Here is a 20,706-nt window from a genome sequence, read left to right as displayed (position 1 = left end):
AGCCAACCGGCCAGGGCCTCTTTCTTTTTTTTTTAACAGACAGAGAATCAGAGAGAGGGATAGATAGGGACAGACAGACAGGAACGGAGAGAGTTGAGAAGCATCAATCATCAGTTTTTCATTGCGACACCTTAGTTGTTCATTGATTGCTTTCTCATATGTGCTTTGACCACCGGCCTTCAACAGACTGAGTAACCCCTTGCTCGAGCCAGCGACCTTGGCTCCAAACTGGTGAGCTTTGCTCAAACCAGATGAGCCTGCGCTGAAGCTGATGACCTTGGGGTCTAGAAGCTGGGTCCTCCTCATCCCAGTCCGACGCTCTATCCACTGCGCCAATAGTCAAGCAAAAACCAGATGAGCCTGCGCTGAAGCTGATGACCTTGGGGTCTAGAAGCTGGGTCCTCCTCATCCCAGTCCGACGCTCTATCCACTGCGCCAATAGTCAAGCAAGACTATTCTCTTCACCATTACTTTTTCATCACTTAGCACAGGATCTAGAGTGTGTGTGTATTTTTTTTTCCTGACTTGGATCCACCTGGCAACCCTGCCTTGGGCTGATTCTCGAGTACCGAACTATATTTAGTACCTGAGGCTGATGCACTCAGCCATCTGAACTATCCTTAGTGCCTAGGGCCATGCTTGAAGCAGTTGAACCACTGGCTGTGAGAAGTGAAGAGGGAGGAGGGGAGAAGCAGATGATCGTTTCTCATGTACCCTGATCCGAAATTGAACCCAGGACATCCATACACTGAGCTGATGCTCTGTCCACTCACCACTGGCCAAGGCCTAGAGTATGTGTGTCTTTTTAAAGAATATTTTTAAATTGAGTTTATTGGGGTGACATTTGTTATAAAATTACATAGGTTTTCAGGTGTACAATTCTATAATACATCCTCTGTATGTTATTTAATGTGTTCACCATCCCAAGTCAAGTCTCCTTCCATCACCATTTACCCTTCTCTACTTCTCTTCATCCCCTTTCCCAGCCCATACTGTTGTATGTGTCTGAGTTCTTTTCCTTTGTTTAATCTCTTCACCTTTTTCACCCAGCACCTTAACCCTCAACTCATTGAGCTTTAAAATCAACAGGACCTCACCAGTAATCTTTTTATGTTGTTGTTCCTTTCCACGGCAATATTTAGTAAATAGTGAAAGATTAATACAATCTGAAGAGAAACCAGAATATTCTCATAGTAATCTCGAATCTAGTTTCTTCGTTTCGTAGATGAAAAATATGAGGTCCAGAGAGGTTAAATGTTTTCTCTAAGCCCACATAGCTAGTTAGTGGTAGACACTGTATTCTCTAATCTACCATCGTATTTTTTGCTACATAAGACACATCTGACCATAAGACACACCTAGGATTTTAAGGAGGAAAATAAGAGAAAAAAAATATTCTGAACCAATTGGTGTGTTAAAATATTTAATAAAATATTGTATTTTTCACTCCATAAGATGCACGGGCATTTTCCCCTTCACTTTTTGGGGGAAATAAACTGTGTCTTATAGAGTGAAAAATACGGTAATTTCTAATATACTACATAAATTTGTTTTTCTTTTTTTAGTATGAAATATGCTAGTATTTGGATCTGAGAATACTGATGAAGAGCAGTGGAAAGCCCCAGCCTTTGAAGATTTGAAATATTTGAGCAATTTCCCTTCCTTTCTTGTCTGAAATAAGTAGTCAGTGTTAGTTTACAGAGACTACAGCAGGTCAAGAAAGAAGAGGATATAAGTACCTTTGGAGGAATACAGACATAGTCTGTATAAGGCCACGTTACCTACATCCCCGTTCCTCTTTTTTTTTTTTTTGAGAGAGACATCAACTTGTAGTCATGTCACTTTAGTTGTTCATTGATTACTTCTCATGTGTTCCTTGACCAGGGGGCTCAAGCTGAGCCAGTGATCCCTTGCTCAAACCAGCGACATTGGGCTCAAACCAGAGACGTTGGGATCATAGCGATGATCTGTGCTCAAGCTGGATGAGCCCATGCTCAAGCTGGCAACCTCACGGTTTCAAACCAGGGACCTCAGCGTTCCAAGTCGATGCTCTATCCACTATGCCCACTATGGTCAGTCAACATGCCTTCTAAGGCTACTGAGGAGAGTTAGTTTGCATTTTGAAGATTAGTTCTGAGGGAATTGACTTAGGTGATAAGTTGCTTGTCATATATGCCTTTTTATCCATGCTAAATACTTTGCTTTAGATCTTCAAAGACTTATGTAAAGAAAACCTTGCACAATAAAAAGATATTGTATTAAAGTTGTAGAAAAAAGAAGTGTATTAATCTTGGTTAGTCTCACTATTTACTATGTCAGTATTACTGTCATATTAAGCTTGAGGTCTCTTGTAGCATCTACTAGGATGAACATTCCTGATTCTTTGTTATAATAAAACTTAAGTTCAGGTATTCAGAATTGACATAGTAAAATTCTCTGTGGATTTTGTTTCTGTGTCTTTTTGTGTTTGGTATCTGTGTGAGTGAAAATATTTGCTACTGTTAAGGAATATGAGGGGAAATAAAAATAGTATATTATAATGAAAGATTATAATCATTAAGTGATTCTCTTAAATCACTGTTCTTTGGGAAAATGCAAATCATAACCACAAATGCAAATCATAGCTTCATAGTCATTAGAATGGTACCATCAAATACTGAAAATAAGAAGTATTGGCTGGGATGTAGAGTAATTGGAACCTTTGTACCTTGTGGGAATGTAAAATGGTTCAACAGCTATAGAAAATGGTATGGTGGGTCCTCAAAAAATTAAAATAAAATTACCATATGATTCAGCAATTTCACTTCTGGGTTTATACTTAAAAGAATTAAAAAGAAGGATCTTGAAGAAGTATACACTGCTGTTCATAGCATCATTGTTCACAGTAGTTGAGGGAAGCAACCCAGTATCCATTGACTAATGAGTGGAGAAACAAAATCTGGTATCAATGGAACATAATTCTGGCACATAGTGTAGCATGAGTAAACTTGATGCCATTATGCTAAGTGAAACATACCAGGCACAAAAGAAAAAAATAACTTTATGATTCCACTCTATGAATTTGACTACCAGGCCGATGCCCTTGAACCAGTTGAGGCATGGCTGCGGGAGGGGAAGAGAGAGAGAGTGAGAGAAGAGAGAGGGCAAGAGAAGCAGATGGTTGCTTCTCTTGTGTGCCCTTATCAGGAAAGGAACCCAGGACATCCACATGCCAGGTCAGTGTTCTACCACTGAGCCAACTGGCTAGGTCTGATTTTTTTTTCTTCAGAGAGAGAGAGTAGAAAAAGAGAGATAGGGAGAGAGATGAGAAGCATCAACTCTTACCTTCGACATTTTAATTGTTAGCTGATTGCTTCTTATATGTCCCTTGATGGGAGGGGTTGCTCAAGCTGAGCCAATGACCCCTTGATCAAGCCAGCTACCCTCTGCTCAATCTGGAGAGCTTGCACTCAATCTGGCAAGCCTGTGCTCAAGCTGGATGAGCCCATGCTAAAGCCAGTGATCTCTGGGTTTTGAACCTGAGACCTCAGCTTCCCAGGTCGTTGCTCTATCCACTGCACCACCATGGGTCAGGCCATTGGTTGATTCTTGTATGGACCCAGACCACGGATCAAACCTATAACCCTTGCGTATCAGGATGACGCTATAACCAACTGAGCTATCTTGCCATGGCAATATTTTTTTAATCTAAAGTAGTATAGTAAGGTTATCATAAGAAGCAACATGTCACTTGCTATATCTTTAGTCTTTTTTCTTGATAGTAAAATAGCCATTTACTTAAAAGAGAAAAGGTAAGGGGCAGTGATTGCCTTAAACATGTTGTTTGTGTCAGTATGTTTAGTAACACATTGAAAATTTATCTTTATGTTTGTTAAGTGCTTCTACATTGTGATAGTTTTGAGAATCAAATTAATAATCAGAATTAATAATAGTATTAAATTATTTCAGAATAATATTTAGTCTTTAGTAATCTGGTGACCTAATTCACAGTGATTTTATTAAGAATCGTACCGTATATTCTCTGCCCTTAGGAACCCAGTGTTTTAAGAAATAAGAAAAGCTCTCGTCGAGTCAGCTTTGCAGATACTATAAAGTAAGTTGGAAGGAGAAATAATTTTAAATGACAGGTAATGTGTTTTTGTGTGTTAAAACTGAATGTTTCTATCTGACAGCATTAGAGAATTATTATTTACAAGGTTGTGATTTAGCATTATGCTTAAAAGAAACACATTGAAAGCATTCCCTCTAAAGTTGGGAACAAAACAACTAAGTCTTACCACAGTTGTACTGGAGGTGCTAACCAACAAAAATAAACTAGAGGAAGAAATTGGAGTTATAAAAATTGCAAAGATAGGGCATAAATCTGTTGCCTTTTGCAAATTGTATATTATGAAAATCTAAGACGGTAAATGGAAATACCTCTACAGGCAGACAGTAAGAAAATATAAAATTAACACACATGGAAATCAACATATTTTTTACATAAGTTTAAAACTGTAGAAAGTGTTGAAGAGCATAGGAAGTGTTTATATGAGTGTGGGAAAGGCTAGTAACAGTGTGGGAAACATTTATAAGAGTGTGGGGAGGGTTTATAAAGCCTTAAAATATATATAATATATAATATATAAATAATAAATATAAGGTCGCTACTTTGCGGATTTTCACCTCCATCAGGGGGTTCTGGAACCTAACCTCCACGATAGACGAGGGACCACTGTATCTTTATTTGAAATTGTGCTTTCTAGGACTATGAAATATTTATCTTTTTTTTTTTTTTTTACAGAGACAGAGTCAGAGAGAGGGCTAGATAGGGACAGACAGACAGGAACAGAGAGAGATGAGAAGCATCAATCATCAGTTTTTCGTTGTGACACCTTAGTTGTTCATTGATTGCTTTCTCATATGTGCCTTGACCATGGGCCTTCAGCAGACCGAGTAACCCTTTGCTCGAGCCAGCAACCTTGGGTCCAAGCTGGTGAGCTTTGCTCAAACCAGATGAGCCTGCGCTCAAGCTGGCGACCTCGGGGTCTCGAACCTGGGTCTTCCGCATCCCAGTCCGATGCTCTATCCACTGCACCACCGCCTGGTCAGGCTATCTTTGTTTTGTTTATTGCTTTTTGATCCAAATTCTACCTAGACTGATACTAAACTTTCTGTCTCTGCTATATATTTCTTTTCTTTTGCCTGGTATATTTTTGTGTATTGTTCAACCATGTATAAGCAATGGTAAAATTTGTCTGTTTTCTCTCCCTCAGCCCAATTGTAGTCAATAATATACTTTTGTACTATTAATATTTTAAAACTTCAGTTAAAACTTGCTTGTTTTAAAGATGAAATATTGCCATCTGTGGCACCATGGATGATCTTGAAAGTCTTATGGTAAGTGAAATTAGATGAAAAAGGACAAGAGCTGTAGTATTTTACTCCTATAGGGCTTATTAAACAAAAAGTAACAAATGAACAAACAAAAACAAAAAAAGCTCATAGATATAGACAACAGAATAATCAGCTACCAGAAGAGAAGAGAAGTGGAGGAAGAATGAAGAAGATAAAGGGGGTCAAATATTTGGTGCTGGGCCTTTGGTCGTTATAATAGATGAGGTGATTAGCATATTTCTACCTCTCAGCTTCTGCACATTATTTCCTTTGCAATATTTTTAGTTGTATCATCTTTATCTCTATTTTTCTCAGTATTTGACATTAGGGCAGCTGTCCCATTTGTTTGTCTTAGTTCTATTATATATATAATATTTAAATGTTCACATCAGTTCCTTTGCTATATATAGTTGACCTAATTATTTCTTGGTTGGCTGAAATTTGTTCTCTTATTGTTTCCCCAAGAAATGCTCTTTGACCAGGAAGTGGTGCAGTGGATAGAGTGTCAGCCTGGGATTCTGAGGGCCCAGGTTCAAAACCCCAAGGTTTCTGGCTTGAGCGAGAGATCATAAATGTGACCCCATGGTTGCTAGCTTGAGCCCAGAGGTCACTGGCTTGAACCCGAGAATGCTGGCTTGAGCAAGAGGTCACTGACTCAGCTGGAGACTCCTGGTCAAGGCACACATGAGAAAGCAATCAATGAACAACTGAAGTGTCACAACTAAGAGTTGATGCTTCTCATCTCTCTCCCTTCCTGTCTGTCTATCCCTGTCTATCTCTCGTATAAAATATTTTTTTAAAAAGTGCTCTTGGAAACCATATTCCTAGAGTTGTTGGGTGGTCCAACTGTTAGTTATAACCTTTATACATGAAGAAGCTTTACATGGATATAAAACTTTCAGTTTATATTTTCTTAAGAAACTTGTTAATGTGGTTCTGTTATCTTCTGGCATTGAATGTTTCTACGACATATCTGAGGAGTGCATGATTTTTTTCCCTCATAAAATGATTGGATCTTTTTGACAGGCTGTGTTAACAGATTTGTTTTTCTTTGAGGTTTATTGACTTTACTAGGATACATCTCCATTTTGACTTGTTTTGGGTCTTGGATCTTGAATTAACTTTTAAATATTCTTCTCTCTTCCATTATTTTAGATATTTTTAGGGACTCAATAATTTATAAACACAAATTATGCTTGTATTAATTGTTTTTCTTTTGTGTGCATTATTTTCTCTTAATTCCTTTTATTTTTTTCTCTTTTTAAAATTTCTCTATCTCCTTTATCATATTTTCCAAAGTGCTTATTCAACCTTGTGTCCCTTCCAGTTTTGTCTTCATTCTGTAATGATTATATTTTTTCTTCTGCTTTCATAAATTTTTTCTATTTGTATTTCATTTTCTGCTGTTTTATTATCTGTTCCTCGAGTTCTTGTATTTCAGCTTTCATTTCTGTTCTTTCATAGAAATTATTGCTATGCTTTTTTTTTTTTTAAGTGAAGGGTGGGAGAGACAGACAGACAGGAAGAGAGACAGATGAGAAGTATCAACTCATAGTTGCACTACTTTAGTTGTTCATTGATTGCTTCCTCATTTGTGCCTTGACCTGGGGGCTCCAGCTGACCCAGCGACCCTTTACTTGTTTAAGCCAGTGATGCTGGGTTCAAGCCAGCGACCTTGGGCTTCAAGCCAGAGACTGTGGAATCATATCTATGATCCCATGCTCCAGCTGGTGACCTTGTGCTCAAGCTGGTGAACCTGCGCTCAAGCTGGCGACCCTGCACTCAAGCTGGTGGGCCTGTACTCAAGCTGGATGATCCCATGCTCAAGTTGGAGACCTCAGGGTTTCAAATCTGGACCTCAGGGCCCTGGCCGGTTGGCTCAGCGGTAGAGCGTCAGCCTAGCGTGCGGAGGACCCGGGTTCGATTCCCGGCCAGGGCACACAGGAGAAGCGCCCATTTGCTTCTCCGCCCCTCCGCCGCACTTTCCTCTCTGTCTCTCTCTTCCCCTCCCGCAGCCAAGGCTCCATTGGAGCAAAGATGGCCGGGGCGCTGGGCATGGCTCTGTGGCCTCTGCCTCAGGCGCTAGAGTGGCTCTGGTCGCAACATGGCGACGCCCAGGATGGGCAGAGCATCGCCCCCTGGGGGGCAGAGCGTCGCCCCTGGTGGGCGTGCTGGGTGAATCCCGGTCGGGCGCATGCGGGAGTCTGTCTGACTGTCTCTCCCTGTTTCCAGCTTCAGAAAAATGAAAAAAAAAAAAATCTGAACCTCAGTATCCCAGGTTGATCCTCTATCTACTGCGCCCACTGGTCAGGTACCTTTGACCATTTTTTAATTGGATTGTTTGTTTGTTTTTTGGTGTTGAGTTTTAAAAGTTTTTTTTTAAAGATTTTATTTACCAATTTTAGAGAGGGGTTTGGGGAGCGAGAGCATCAACTCGTAGTTGATTGCTTCTTATATATGCCTTGACTGGGCAAGCTGGGAATTTTGAACTGGTTATCTCAACATTCCAAGTCGATGCTCTATCCATGGTGTGACCACGGGTCAGGCAAGTTTTATAAGTTCTTTATAAATTTTGGATATTAACTCCTTATTAGATGTATCATTTGCAAATATATTCTCCCATTAAGTTGGGTTGTCTTTTCATTTTGTTACGGTTTTCATTGCTGTGCCAAAATCTTTTAGTTTGATGTTCTATTTGTTTGTTTTTTCTTTTGTTTTCCTGGTTCAAGGAGATATATCAGAAAAAATATTACTAAGAGAACTGTTAGAGATTTTACTGTCTTATATTTTCTTCTAGGAGTTTTATGGTTTTGAGTCTTAGGTTTTAAGTCTTTAATTTATTTTGAGTTTGTTCCTGTATGTGGTATAAGAAGATGGTCCAGTTTCATTATATTTGCACTTATCTGTCTAATTTTCCCAACACCATTTATTGAATAAACTGTCTTTACCCTATAGAGGGGTCCCCAAACTTTTTACACAGGGGGCCAGTTCACTGTCCCTCAGACTGTTGGAGGTCCAGACTATAAAAATCACTATGAACAAATCCCTATGTACACTGCACATATCTTATTTTAAAGTAAAAAAACACAACGGGAACAATACAATATTTAAAATAAAGAACAAGTAAATTTAAATCAACAAACTGACCAGTATTTCAATGGGAACTATACTCCTCTCACTGACCACCAATGAAAGAGGTGCCCCTTCCGGAAGTGCGGTGGGGGCCAGATAAATGGCCTTAAGGGGCCGCAGTTTGGGGACCCCTGCCCTATGGTATGTTTTTGCCTCTTTTGCCAAATATTAATCGACCATATAGGCATATGCTTAGTTCTGGACTGTCTGTTCTGTTCCATTGTCTGTTTTTATGTCAGTACCATGCTGTTTTGGTTACTATGGCCTTCTAGTATGGTTAGATATCAGGTAGCATGATTTCTCCAATTTTGTTCCTTTCTCAAGTTTGCTCTGGCTATTATAGTTTCTTTTGTGGTTTCATATAAAATTTTGGATTCTTTGCTTTAGTTCTATGAAATACATTGTTGGTATTTTGATAGGAATTGCATTGAATCTATAGATTTCTCTGGGTAGTATGAACATTTTAACAATGTTAATTCTTTTTATCCCCAAGCATGGTATATCTTTCCATTTACTTGTATTTTCTTCAGTATTTTTCTTCAGAGTCTTTATGATTTTCTGTGTACAAGTCTTTTACCTCCTTGGTTAAATTTATTCCTAGGTATTTTATTTTTTTTGATGAAATTGTAAATGAGATTGATTTTCTAGTCTCCCTCCCTGATAGTTCATTATTGATATATAAAAATGTAACTGATTTCTAGGTATTTATTTTGTATCCTGCTACTTTATTGAATTTATCAGTTCTAGTAGTGTTTTGGTGGACTCATTAGTATCATGTCACCTACAAATAGTGATAGTTTTATTGTTCCTTTCCAATTTGGATGTGTTTTATATCTTCTTCTTGTCTAATTGCTGTGCCTAAGACCTCCAGTACTATGTTGAATAAGAGTGGTAAAAGTGGACATTCCTGTCTTGTTCCTGATCTTAAGAGAAAATGCTTTTAGTTTCTCCCCATTGAGTATGATGTTAAGTATCGGTTTGTCACATATGGCTTTTATTATGTTGAAACCAAAATAGAGTATAAGTTATTACCACAGTTTTGTGATTCCATATTACATATTTTTATCTATCTTTATTTTCTCTTCCAGGGTATTCCAGACAGAACCTCATATGAAAATAGTGAGAAAGTCAGAAATTGCAGGTAATATATTAATGCAATCCATGCTAGTCTGTTTTCTGTAAAATGTTACTTTGGATATCTAACTAGATAGCTGATAGAACTTAATTGGAATATTTTTTTTTTTTTTGGTTTTGTTTTTGTTTTTGCGAGAGAGAGAGGGAGAAAGATTATAAGCATCAACTCATAGTTGCAGCACTTTAGATGTTCATTGATTGCTTCTCGTATGTTGGGGGGGGGGCGCTCCAGTGGAGCCAGTGATCCCTTGAATAAACCTGCGTCCTTGGGCTTCAAGCCAGCGACTCTGGGATCATGTTGATGATCTCAGCTCAAGCTGGTGACCCCACACTCATGCTGGTGAGCCTGTGCTTCAAGCCAGCAACCTCAGGGTTTTGAACCTGGGGCCACAGCATCCCAGGTTGATGCTCTAGCCCAGTGTTTCCCAACCTTTTTGTGCCATGCCCCATCTTAACCTTTCTAAAATTTTTATGTCCCCCCCTATGTAACATAATTTTTAACATTAAAAAAATGATTTGTTCACTTAATAAACATAAATGATAGGTTCTAGGAAGAAATTTCACTATGAAATTGTTAACAAAACACAGTAAGTAAAATTTCAAAACATATAATGAAAAACAGAAATTTAAATTCCAAATAATATATTCAATGTGACATAGAGTAAACGTATACTAAAAATTCATATTTATTTAAATGTATATAACACATTTACTACACTACCACCGTAAATCAAAAGGTATCTATATTTTTTCCACTTGACAAAATTTTCTGGAAAGTTATGCTTCTAAAATTAAAATTGTCGTGCATGCACTATTATAGCCCCAATAATATTTATAAAATATTATTGCTTTCTAGCCCCGATGCAAGAAGTACTTAATAAAGAGTTTAATATTGATAAAATAAAATCAAATACTTACCAATTATATCTATACAATATATATGTATATTTATTAAATCAACGAGCTTTTACAACAGTTTTGACTGACACTTATTTCAAATTAACACCAACTGAATGATGTGAAACACTACAGAAGTTGCGATGGGCCAATTAGGTGAGAATAACTGCGTTGTTTAGCGAGTTTTTAAAATGTCCGGGGTTCCCCGCGACAGACGGCACGCTCCACGGTGAACCCAGGACGAAGTTTACTTGACGACACCAATCACCCAGTTGATATTTTGGTCTCGTCAAACGAAATTATACTTAATAATTATTTACCGCAATTATTTAAGAATTGCATTTTTTTGTTAAATTTGGCACCGATATCTAGCATTGCATTTAAATGGCCCGGGGCGAAAGAGTTAAAGTCGTGTCGAGTCCATTTTCAAATTGCTCCCCTTAACTATCGAATTGTCCCCCTGTGGGGCGTGGGCCCCACGTTGGGAAACACCGCTTTGTGTCAGCATCAGTCAGGCTAATTAATAGATCTTATTGTTTACCTTATTGCTTGAAAAATATAACTTGAGCCATGGAGGCAGTTTTTTTAATTGCTGTTAATGCCCTTATACAATTTTTCTAATACTTTAACAGTGTATTCTTGAAAAAAATTGATTTTTATTTCATTTTTAGAAACAGAAGGAAAAGAAAATGTTCTAATACAGTAAGTAAGGAAAATGTCATTAAAATTATATTTTAAAAGTATTTGCTCCTATTAAATCAAGTGCTTTTAAATTAATATCCCTTTTGGTTTTCTTTTTTGATGTCCCTTTTGTAGAATATAGAGGATTTGTTTAAAAAACAAATTTTTGCAGAATTTAATATACTGTTATATTTGATAAGTGTATGCATTGTATGGCTTTTTGTGTGTGTGTGTGTGTGTATTTTTTCAGAATTAGAAGCGAGAAGGAAGTCAGACAGACTCTCGCATGCACCCTACTGGGATCCACCCTGTATGCCCACCAGGGGACGATGCTTTGCCCATCTGGGGCATTGCTTCATTGCAGTTGGAGCCATTCTAGCTCCTAAGGTGGAGGCCATGGAGCCATCCTCAGCACCTGGGCTAACTTTGCTCCCATGGAACCTTGGCTGCAGGAAGGGAGGAGAGATAGAGAGGGGGAAGGGTGGAGAAGCAGATGAGCACTTCTCCTGTGTGCCCTGACCAGGAATCGAACCCAGGACTTTCACACGCTGGTCCAATGTGCTACCTCTGAGCCAACCAGCCAGGGCCTTAGCTTATTTTTTTAATAGAGTGATGAAATACTCTTTCATATGTAAATCCTTAAATACGTCGGCTAGTATAAAACAATACCAATCTTCATTTTGTTTCAAAACAAAAAAAATACTAATACATAGAAAAGTAAATACCAATACCTTTTTTTCCCCATTGACTTGGGGTGGAGAGAGACAGAGAGAGAAGCATCAACTCATTGTTCCATTTAGTTGGGCACCCATTGATTCTTCTCATGTGCCCCAGCCCGAGCTTGAATCATCCAACTGGGGTTGTGCCAGCACCCGTGGGATCGAGCCAGCAACCTCAGCACTCCGGGACAATGTTCTATCTACTGCGCCACCAGCCAGGGCAGTATTAGTACCTTTTGAATAAATTAAAAGGTACTTATCTTCAAAAAGAAATACAAACTTAAGACTATATTTAGCTATAAATTTTCATCTAATCAATTAAGAATATAGGTGTCCCTGACCAGTTGGCTCAGTGGTGGAATGTCTGTCCGGCAAGGGGATGTCCCGGGTTTGATTCCCTGTCAGTGCACACAGGAGAAGCACCCATCTGCTTCTTCACCCTTCCCCTTCCTCTCTATCTCTCTCTTCCCCTCCTGCAGCCAAGGCTCATTGGAGCAGAGTTGGCCCGGGTGCTGAGGATGGCTCCATGGCCTCTGCCTCAGGTGTTAGAATAGCTTTGGTTGCAACTAAGCAATGCCCCAAATGATCAGAGCAGCACCCCCTAGTGGGCATGCTGGGTGGATCCTGGTGGGTGAATGCGGGAGTCTGTCTCTGCCTCCCTGCTTCTCACTTCAGAAAAATACAAAAAAAAAAAAAAAAAAGAATATAGGTAAAAAGTACTCATTGCTAGTGGGGATAAATTGTAGAATGCAATTGGCATTATTATCCAACTGTTGTAAATCTTTGTAATTGTTTGGGATACAGATTTTTTAAATACTTTTTAAATTTTAGGAGTAAGAATTTGGAAGATAATTACTGTGAGATTACTGGTGAGTATGATCAGAATGCTTTCTTTATCATATACCTTTCTCTTCAGATTTCCTGATAAGTAATATCTAAAAGAACCATGAAAAAGAAAGTGAAGAGACAGCTCTGTTCTTTACACAAAATTTTCAATTTAAAATTTCACAAAGACACTTTCTTCCAATCCTGCTGTTCCTCTTATTTCCTTTATTTTAGATTCCCACTCATTTATTGACTCAAGTCAGAAATTGAGTTGTTGTTTCTCTAGGAATTGAGTCATTTAAAAACTTTTTCTTCATTCCCTATATCTATTTGGCCCTACTCTCTATTCCATCTCCTAAATATCGTACAAATTTGTTACCTTTTCTCTATTCCTTCTGCCACTGTTTGAATTCAAGTTCTTACTATTCTTTCTTAAACTATTGCATTTAGTTTCTTATCCTTCTGTTCTATTCTATGTATCTCTAAATCTGATCATATTACCGCCAAGCTTAAAAATGTTCAGTCATTTTTTTGCTTGCAGGATAAAACCCACACTCCTCAGCATAGACTTAGAAAACCCATTTGGCTTCTCTTCTCCAGCTTTCCCTTTCCTTTTTGTGCATCCTTTCCTGTGAAGAACTACGTATATATTTGCAGTTTCCCATGTGGACGTTTTTCCTGCCTGTATCTATTGTAAATGCTATTTCCTCTACCAAAATTGCTCTTCCTGCTACAATTTACCTAGCAGTCTTCTCATTTTTCACTTAACTTTGCTTAACTTCAGTTTTATTTAAAGTAAGCAGTCCACAAACTGTTTAGGTCTTTGACAGAAGAGGAACTTACACAAGAATGTAAATCAACTGTGGCAGTAAGCTACTGTTTAGTTAGCTGACATTTTTTTCATAGCACAGCTTTCTTGATGAAGGAACTATTGTATCATTTACATTAGCTGCAGGCTTCTTATTCCATCCTGAATTGGTAACAAGTGTTTCAGAGAATGGCACCATACATTCTAGTACTGTCTTAAATAGAGTCTTCTCTGACTAAACCAAGAAGGTAGTCACTGCATCCTGTGCTCTCACAACACTCCTTTTATTCCCTAGTCTGTTGTAGAATTTGTCACATTGTAGTTTTGGTATTTGCTTCTGGTTCTATTGTTAAAGCGGGAACTCATTAAGTCCAGAAATTTTGTCTTTTCTTTGTACTTTCGTAGATAGTTGTTTGGGGGCACGTAATAGGTTCTGAAGCAATATTTGTTAAATAAATGAGTGGAAACTTGATAAATAAATAAAACTTCTAATAAAAAAACTTATAATTACTTCATCATGTTTAATTAAGGTTGCTGTAAACCCTTTAAAATGTTCTAAAGATTTGCCTTTAAACTGAAGTATTTTTAAATGTATTTTTTTCTTTAATCCTATATTACTGAAGTGTGGTTTATTATCTAAACCTTTACATTTTAATTCCAAAAAGGTCTTATGTCTAATATCTTATTTCCATTCTTATTGTGTCTTACCATGACATAAACTCATCATGTTGTAGCTGAACTATTACAGTAGTTCTCCTATTGGTTCATCTTCTCTTAAATCTACTTTCTTCTCCTTCTCTAGAATTATTTTTTTTAAATGCACATTTCATTATGGGAGTGTCTAGATTGCAATTCCTTTACACAGAGTAAAAAGATGCTTCAAAATCTTACCTTGCTGGACCTGTGGTGGTACAGTGGATAAAGTGTCAACCTGGGGAAAAGAAGAAGTAAAACTATCATTATTTGCTGATGATATGATATTATACATAGAAAACCCTAAAGTCTCAGTCAAAAAACTACTGGACCTGATAAATGAATTCAGCAAAGTGGCAGGATATAAATTTAATATTCAGAAATCAGAGACATTTTTATACACCAACAATGAACTGTCTGAAAGAGAAATTAAGAAAACAATCCCCTTCACTATTGCAACAAAAAATAAAGTACCTAGGAGTAAGTTTAACCAAGGAGGTTAAAGGCTTGTACTCGGAAAATTATAAAACATTGATAAAAGAAATCAAGTAAGATACAAACAAGTGGAAGCATATACTGTGTTCATGGCTAGGAAGAATAAGCATCATTAAAATGTCTATATTACCCAAAGCAATTTCTAAATTTCAATGCAATTCCTATTAAAATACTAATGGCATACTTCAACGATATAGAATATTCCAAAAATTTATATGGAACCAAAAAAGAACACGAATAGCCTCAGCAATCTTGAAAAAGAAGAATAAAGTGGGAGGTATCACACTTCCTGATATCAAGTTATACTACAAGGCCATCATCCATCATACTCAAAACAGCTTGGTACTGGCATAAGAACAGGCATAGAGATCAATGGAACAGAACAGAGAACCCAGAAATAAACCCATACCTTTATGGACAATTGATATTTGACAAAGGAGGAAAGAGCATCCAATGGAATAAAGACACTTTTTAACAATTAGTATTGGGAAAATTGGACAGTGCCTGCAAAAAATGAAACTAGACCACCAACTTACACCATTCACAAAAATAAACTCAAAATGGATAAAAGGTCTGACCAGGCAGTGGATAGAGCATTGGAATGGGATGCAGAGGACCCAGGTTCGAGACCCTGAGGTTGCCAGCTTGATTGCAGGTTCATCTAGTTTGGTTTTGCACAGCTAAAGACAATATGAACAAAATAAAAAGACAAACCACACAATGGGAGAACATATTCGACAATACATCTGATAAGGGGTTAATCACCAAAATTTATAAAGAATTTGTAAAACTCAACACCAGGAAGATAAACAATCCAATCAAAAATGGGCAAAAGAAATGAATTGACACTCCTCCAAATAGGACATACAGATGGAAAATAGACAGATGAAAAAATGTTCAACATCACTAATCATTAGGGAAATTCAAATTAAAACCGCAATGAGATACCACCTCACACCAGTCAGAATGGCGCTCATTAACAAAAGAACATATATTGATAAGTGCTGGCGAAGATGTAGAGAAAAGGGAACCCTCCTGCACTGCTGGTTGGAATGCTGACTAGTACAGCCACTGTGGAAAACAATATGGAGATTCCTCAAAAAATTAAAAATGGAACTAACTTTTGACCCAGCCATCCTACTTTTAGGAACATATCCTAAGAATACCAAATCACTGATTCAAAAGAAGAAATGCACTCCCATGTTTATGGCAGCATTGTTTATAAAAGCCAAGATCTGGGAACAGCCCAAGTGTCCGTCAGTGGACAAGTGGATTAAAAAGTGGTGGTACAGCCTGACCTGTGGTGGCGCAGTGAATAAAGCGTCAACCTGGAAACACTGAGGTTGCCAGTTCAAAACCCTGGCTTGCCTGGTCAAGGCACATATGGGAGTTGATGCTTCCTGCTCCTCCCACTTCTATCTCCCCCCTCCTCTCTAAAATAAATAAATTAATTAATTAAAAAAAAAGTGGTGGTACATATACACAATGGAGTACTACACGGCTGTGAAAAGGAAGGAAATCTTAACCTTTTGCGACAACATGGATGGACCTGGAAACTATCATGCTAAGTGAAATAAGCCAGGCAGAGAAAGAAAAATATCATGACCTCACTCACTTGAGAAATCTAATGAACAGTGAACTGAGGAGTGGAATAGAGCCTGACCAGGCGATGGCGCAGTGGATAGTGTTGGACTGGGATGCCGAGGACCCAGGTTCAAGACCCCAAGGTTGCCAGCTTGAGCGCGGGCTCATCTGGTTTGAGCAAAAGCTCACCAGCTTGGACCCAAGGTTGCTGACTCGAGCAAGGGGTTACTCGGTCTGCTGTAGCCCCACAGTCAAGGCACATATGAGAAAGCAATCAATGAACAACTAAGGTGTCGCAGTGCGCAACGAGAACCTAATGATTGATGCTTCTCATCTCCGTACCTGTCTGTCCCTGTCGATCCCTCTCTCTGACTCTCTATCTCTGTAAAAAAAAAGAAAAAAAGAGTGGAATAGAGGCAGAGGCGGGATCAAATGGACCAGAGGGAAAGTGGACAGTGGGAAAGGGGATGAGAAGATGGGATCAGAAAAGGGAAAGAGATTTGTGAAATTATATATACATAACAGTGTTATAGAGAGCAGGAAAGCAAATCCTGGAGGGAAGTGGGAAGGCGTTGGTGGGAGGGTGGCAAGGGGGATGTTGAGGAGAACACGGGGGCGGGGGGAGGATATATTTGGTGGGACACTTGAATCTATGTAAACACAATAAATTAAAATAAAAAATAAATAAATAAAAATAGCGTCAACCTGGAATGCTGAGATCCCAGTTCTAAACTCTGGGTTTACCTGGTCAAGGCAGCAATGACTGAGTTGCTGCTTCCGCTCCTTGCTTTTTTCCCCTCTCCTTCCTTTCTCCCCCTCTGTTTCCTTCTGTCCCCCTCTGTCCCTTTTTCCTCTTTCTCCTCTCCTCCTCTCTCACCTCTCTTTGTCCTCTCTCTCTTTTCTCTATAATCAATAAATAAAATCTTAAAAAAAAAACACCTTACCTTTAACAATTCAATCTATCAGTTGGTACTCTTTACCATGTAACCTACACTATCCAGAATGGAGGAGTGGGGACAAAAGTAGTCCAAACCTTCTACCTTTAAAATTTACACCACATTCTAAAAGTAGTTTAGTGACACAGAGAATACAATAACTGTCCCTAAAATGCAACAATTAAAAGTCAATAAAATCCTGCCTGGCCTGTAGTGGCACAGTAGATAGAGCGTTGACTTAGAATGCTCAGGATACCTGTTTGAAACCCTGGGCTTGCCTGGTCAAGGCACATACAACAAGCAATCAATGAACAACTAAAGTGAAGCAACTATGAGTTGATACTTCTCATTCCCCCTCCCCTGTCTTTCTCTGTAAAAATCAATAAATAAAAAATCTTTATAAATAAATAAATGATAAAATTTTATACCTACGTCCTTACAAAGGGCTTAGTGACTAATAAAACTTTTAAAATTTTAATAAATATAGTAATTTCCTTCCTCCTTATCTGTGTGGAATATGTCCCAGGACCCCCACAGGATGCCTAAAATCACAGATAGTACCAGACTTTATACACTAGGTTTTTTCCTGTACATACATACCTTTGATAAAGTTTAATTTATAAATTAGGTAATTTCACAAATAGATTTGTTCTTACCACAGACTTTAGCAACCTCAGCATACTTTTTTTTTTCTTTTTAAGTGTAGAAATTTTACCTTGTCACTTCAAAGGAGCGTATGCTAATTGCCAGCATCACTACTCTTGCACTTTGGGGCCATTAGTAAGTAAAATAAGGGTGTTTGAGCACAAGCACTAAAATACTGTCACGGTAGATCTGATAACCAAGATGGCTGCTAAGTGAACTAATGGGCAGGCAATATATACAGTGTGGACAAAGGGTAATTTATGTCCCACGCAGGATGAAGCAGGTTCATCCTGCTTCAAGATCTTCAAGATGGCTCAAGAGTTCATCGTTCTACTCACAATGGCATGAAAAAAAATTTTTTTTGACAGAAACAGTCTGAGAGCGGGACAGATAGGAACAGACAGGAAGGGAGAGAGATGAAAAGCATCAATTTTTCATTGCGGCAATTTAGTTGTTCATTGATGGCTTTTTCGTATGTGCTTTGACCATGAGGCTACAGCAGACTAAGTAACCCCTTGCTCAAGCCAGCGACCTTGGGCCAAGCTGGTGAGCTTTGCTCAAATCAGATGAGCCCGAGCTCGAGCTGGCGACTTCAGGGTCTTAAACCTGGGTCCTCTGCGTCCCAGTGGACTGGGACTATCCACTGTACCACCGCCTGGTCAGGTCATGCAATTTTTTAAAAAAGATTTTATTTTTTTTTGGGGGGGGGGAGCAAGAAGCATCAACTCCCATATGTGCCTTGACCAAAAAAGCCAGGGGTTTGTGTTCCAGGTCAACGCTTTATCCACTGATCAGGCCGAATGGCATGCAATTTTAAACTGATTATTTCTAGAATTTTTCATTTACTATTTTTAAACCCTGTTGACCATGAGTAAGTGAGACTGCAGAAAGCAAAGCTGCTGATAAGGGGACTACTGTACTTGTAACTTATAGAGACCTAAGAAGAGGAAAATCAGGCTCTTGGTGATACATATTTTTGTCATTGATTATAGTTTTTTCTTTTTTCTACATAGGAATGAATACATTGCTTTGTGCTCCCATTCAGACCCAGATGCAACAGAGAGAGGTATGAGTTCATGCAAGTGCCTTCACATGTTAATTTCCCTTGATAGTTAAAACTTTTTAAAAACTCAAAATTTAATAGTAATGACTTGATTTAGGAGTTACCTACCAAAATGGATCCATAGACTGGAAAAACTTCCTACCCTTCAGGTTAACTAAGGAAAGTTAAATCACTGCCAGTTTAAATAATAGGAAAATACAATAGTTATATCAGGACTTCTCAAACTGTAATGGGCATATGAAACATCCCAGTAGTTTGTTAAAATAGATTCTTATCCAGTAGATCTAGCATGGGCCCTGAGGTTCTATACTTCTAACAATTTTCTGGGTGTTACTAGTATACTAATCTATAGACCAGGGGTCCCCAAACTTTTTACACAGGGGGCCAGTTCACTGTCCCTCAGACCGTTGCAGGGCCGGACTATAAAAATAAAACTATGAACAAATCCTTATGCACACTGCACATATCTTATTTTAAAGTAAATCAAAATGGGAACAAATACAATATTTAAAATAAAGAACAAGTAAATTTAAATCAACAAACTGACCAGTATTTCAATGGGAACTAAAAATAAGACAGCCCTCATCTTTTGGGGGTAAAATTAATATAAGACAGGGTCTTATAATAGGGGAAACATGGTGTGTAGTAATGTGGGGGGAGACTTTTGGGCAAAGGGAGGTTATAGGGGCCATTATGTTGTTGTACATTTGGGGGAGTATGGAGGCCATTGTACTGTGTAGTATGGTTATAGTGCTTTGCCTTTCTTCCTACTTCTGTTGTTATTTCACACAGCTTACGGTGATGTGGGGTGCTGCATACCGGGTGTGCGTCATATGACACGCTTCCGGAGCCGTGACGCATGCATCCCGCGTCACTGGAAGTAGTACTGAATGTGAGCGGAGCTGCCACATCCTGTGCTCCTCTCACTGACCACCAATGAAAAAGGTGCCCCTTCTGGAAGTGTGGCGGGGGCCAGATAAATGGCCTCAGGGGGCCGTAGTTTGAGGACCCCTGCTATAGACCATTTGAGTAGCAAGGAGTTTGATTATATCCTTAAAAAAAAATCACTGCAGGCCCTGGCCGGTTGGCTCAGCGGTAGAGCATCGGCCTGGCGTGCGGGGGACTCAGGTTCGATTCCCGGCCAGGGCACATAGGAGAAGCGCCCATTTGCTTCTCTACCCCCCCCCCCTTCCTCTCTGTCTCTCTCTTCCCCTCCCGCAGCCAAGGCTCCATTGGAGCAAAGATGGCTCCGGGCGCTGGGGATGGCTCCTTGGCCTCTGCCCCAGGCGCTAGAGTGGCTCTGGTCGAGGCAGAGCGACGCCTCGGAGGGGCAGAGCATCACCCCCTGATGGGTAGAGCTTCGCCCCTGGTGGGCGTGCCGGGTGGATCCCGGTCGGGCGCATGCGGGAGTCTGTCTGACTGTCTCTTCCCGTTTCCAGCTTTAGAAAAAAAAAATCACTGCATTAAGATTCAAGGAGAATCTAACTCCCAAGAGTATAGAGTATGCTATAAATTAGCCATTATGCATTTATACCTTTCTAAGTCATTTTTATTTAGAATGGGAATGATCTGATACAGTAATTAGATTTTTTATTATATTTGTATTTAGTATTGTCAGTCCTTTTTATTTTTAAGTCATTCTAATGGATTTATAACCTTGAATTTCTAATTTGTCCAAAACCACTAAAAGTATTTAGAGTTTAGAAAAAATTCTAACAA

General features: G+C 38.8%; 1 protein-coding gene and 1 pseudogene across 4 annotated transcripts in view; one reads left to right on the top strand and one right to left on the bottom strand.

Moving 5' to 3' along the window:
- The window catches only part of KNL1 (kinetochore scaffold 1), a 77,407-nt gene that overhangs the window by 16,352 nt on the left and 40,349 nt on the right, over positions 1-20,706 (top strand). For all 4 annotated transcript variants that reach the window (XM_066277083.1, XM_066277082.1, XM_066277081.1 and 1 more), the window contains 5 exons: positions 4,032-4,093; positions 9,597-9,649; positions 11,211-11,241; positions 12,771-12,808; positions 18,938-18,990. In XM_066277083.1, coding sequence (XP_066133180.1) covers positions 9,619-9,649; positions 11,211-11,241; positions 12,771-12,808; positions 18,938-18,990 — 153 coding nt within the window. In that variant the 5' untranslated portion in view covers positions 4,032-4,093; positions 9,597-9,618. The remainder of the gene's footprint in view (positions 1-4,031; positions 4,094-9,596; positions 9,650-11,210; positions 11,242-12,770; positions 12,809-18,937; positions 18,991-20,706) is intronic.
- LOC136336890 (U5 spliceosomal RNA) lies at positions 1,078-1,186 on the bottom strand (annotated as a pseudogene).

This window comes from Saccopteryx bilineata, chromosome 4 (genome assembly GCF_036850765.1).
Source record: "Saccopteryx bilineata isolate mSacBil1 chromosome 4, mSacBil1_pri_phased_curated, whole genome shotgun sequence".
In the NCBI taxonomy this organism is placed as follows: domain Eukaryota; kingdom Metazoa; phylum Chordata; class Mammalia; order Chiroptera; family Emballonuridae; genus Saccopteryx; species Saccopteryx bilineata.
This window is presented reverse-complemented; position numbering and strand designations above follow the sequence as displayed.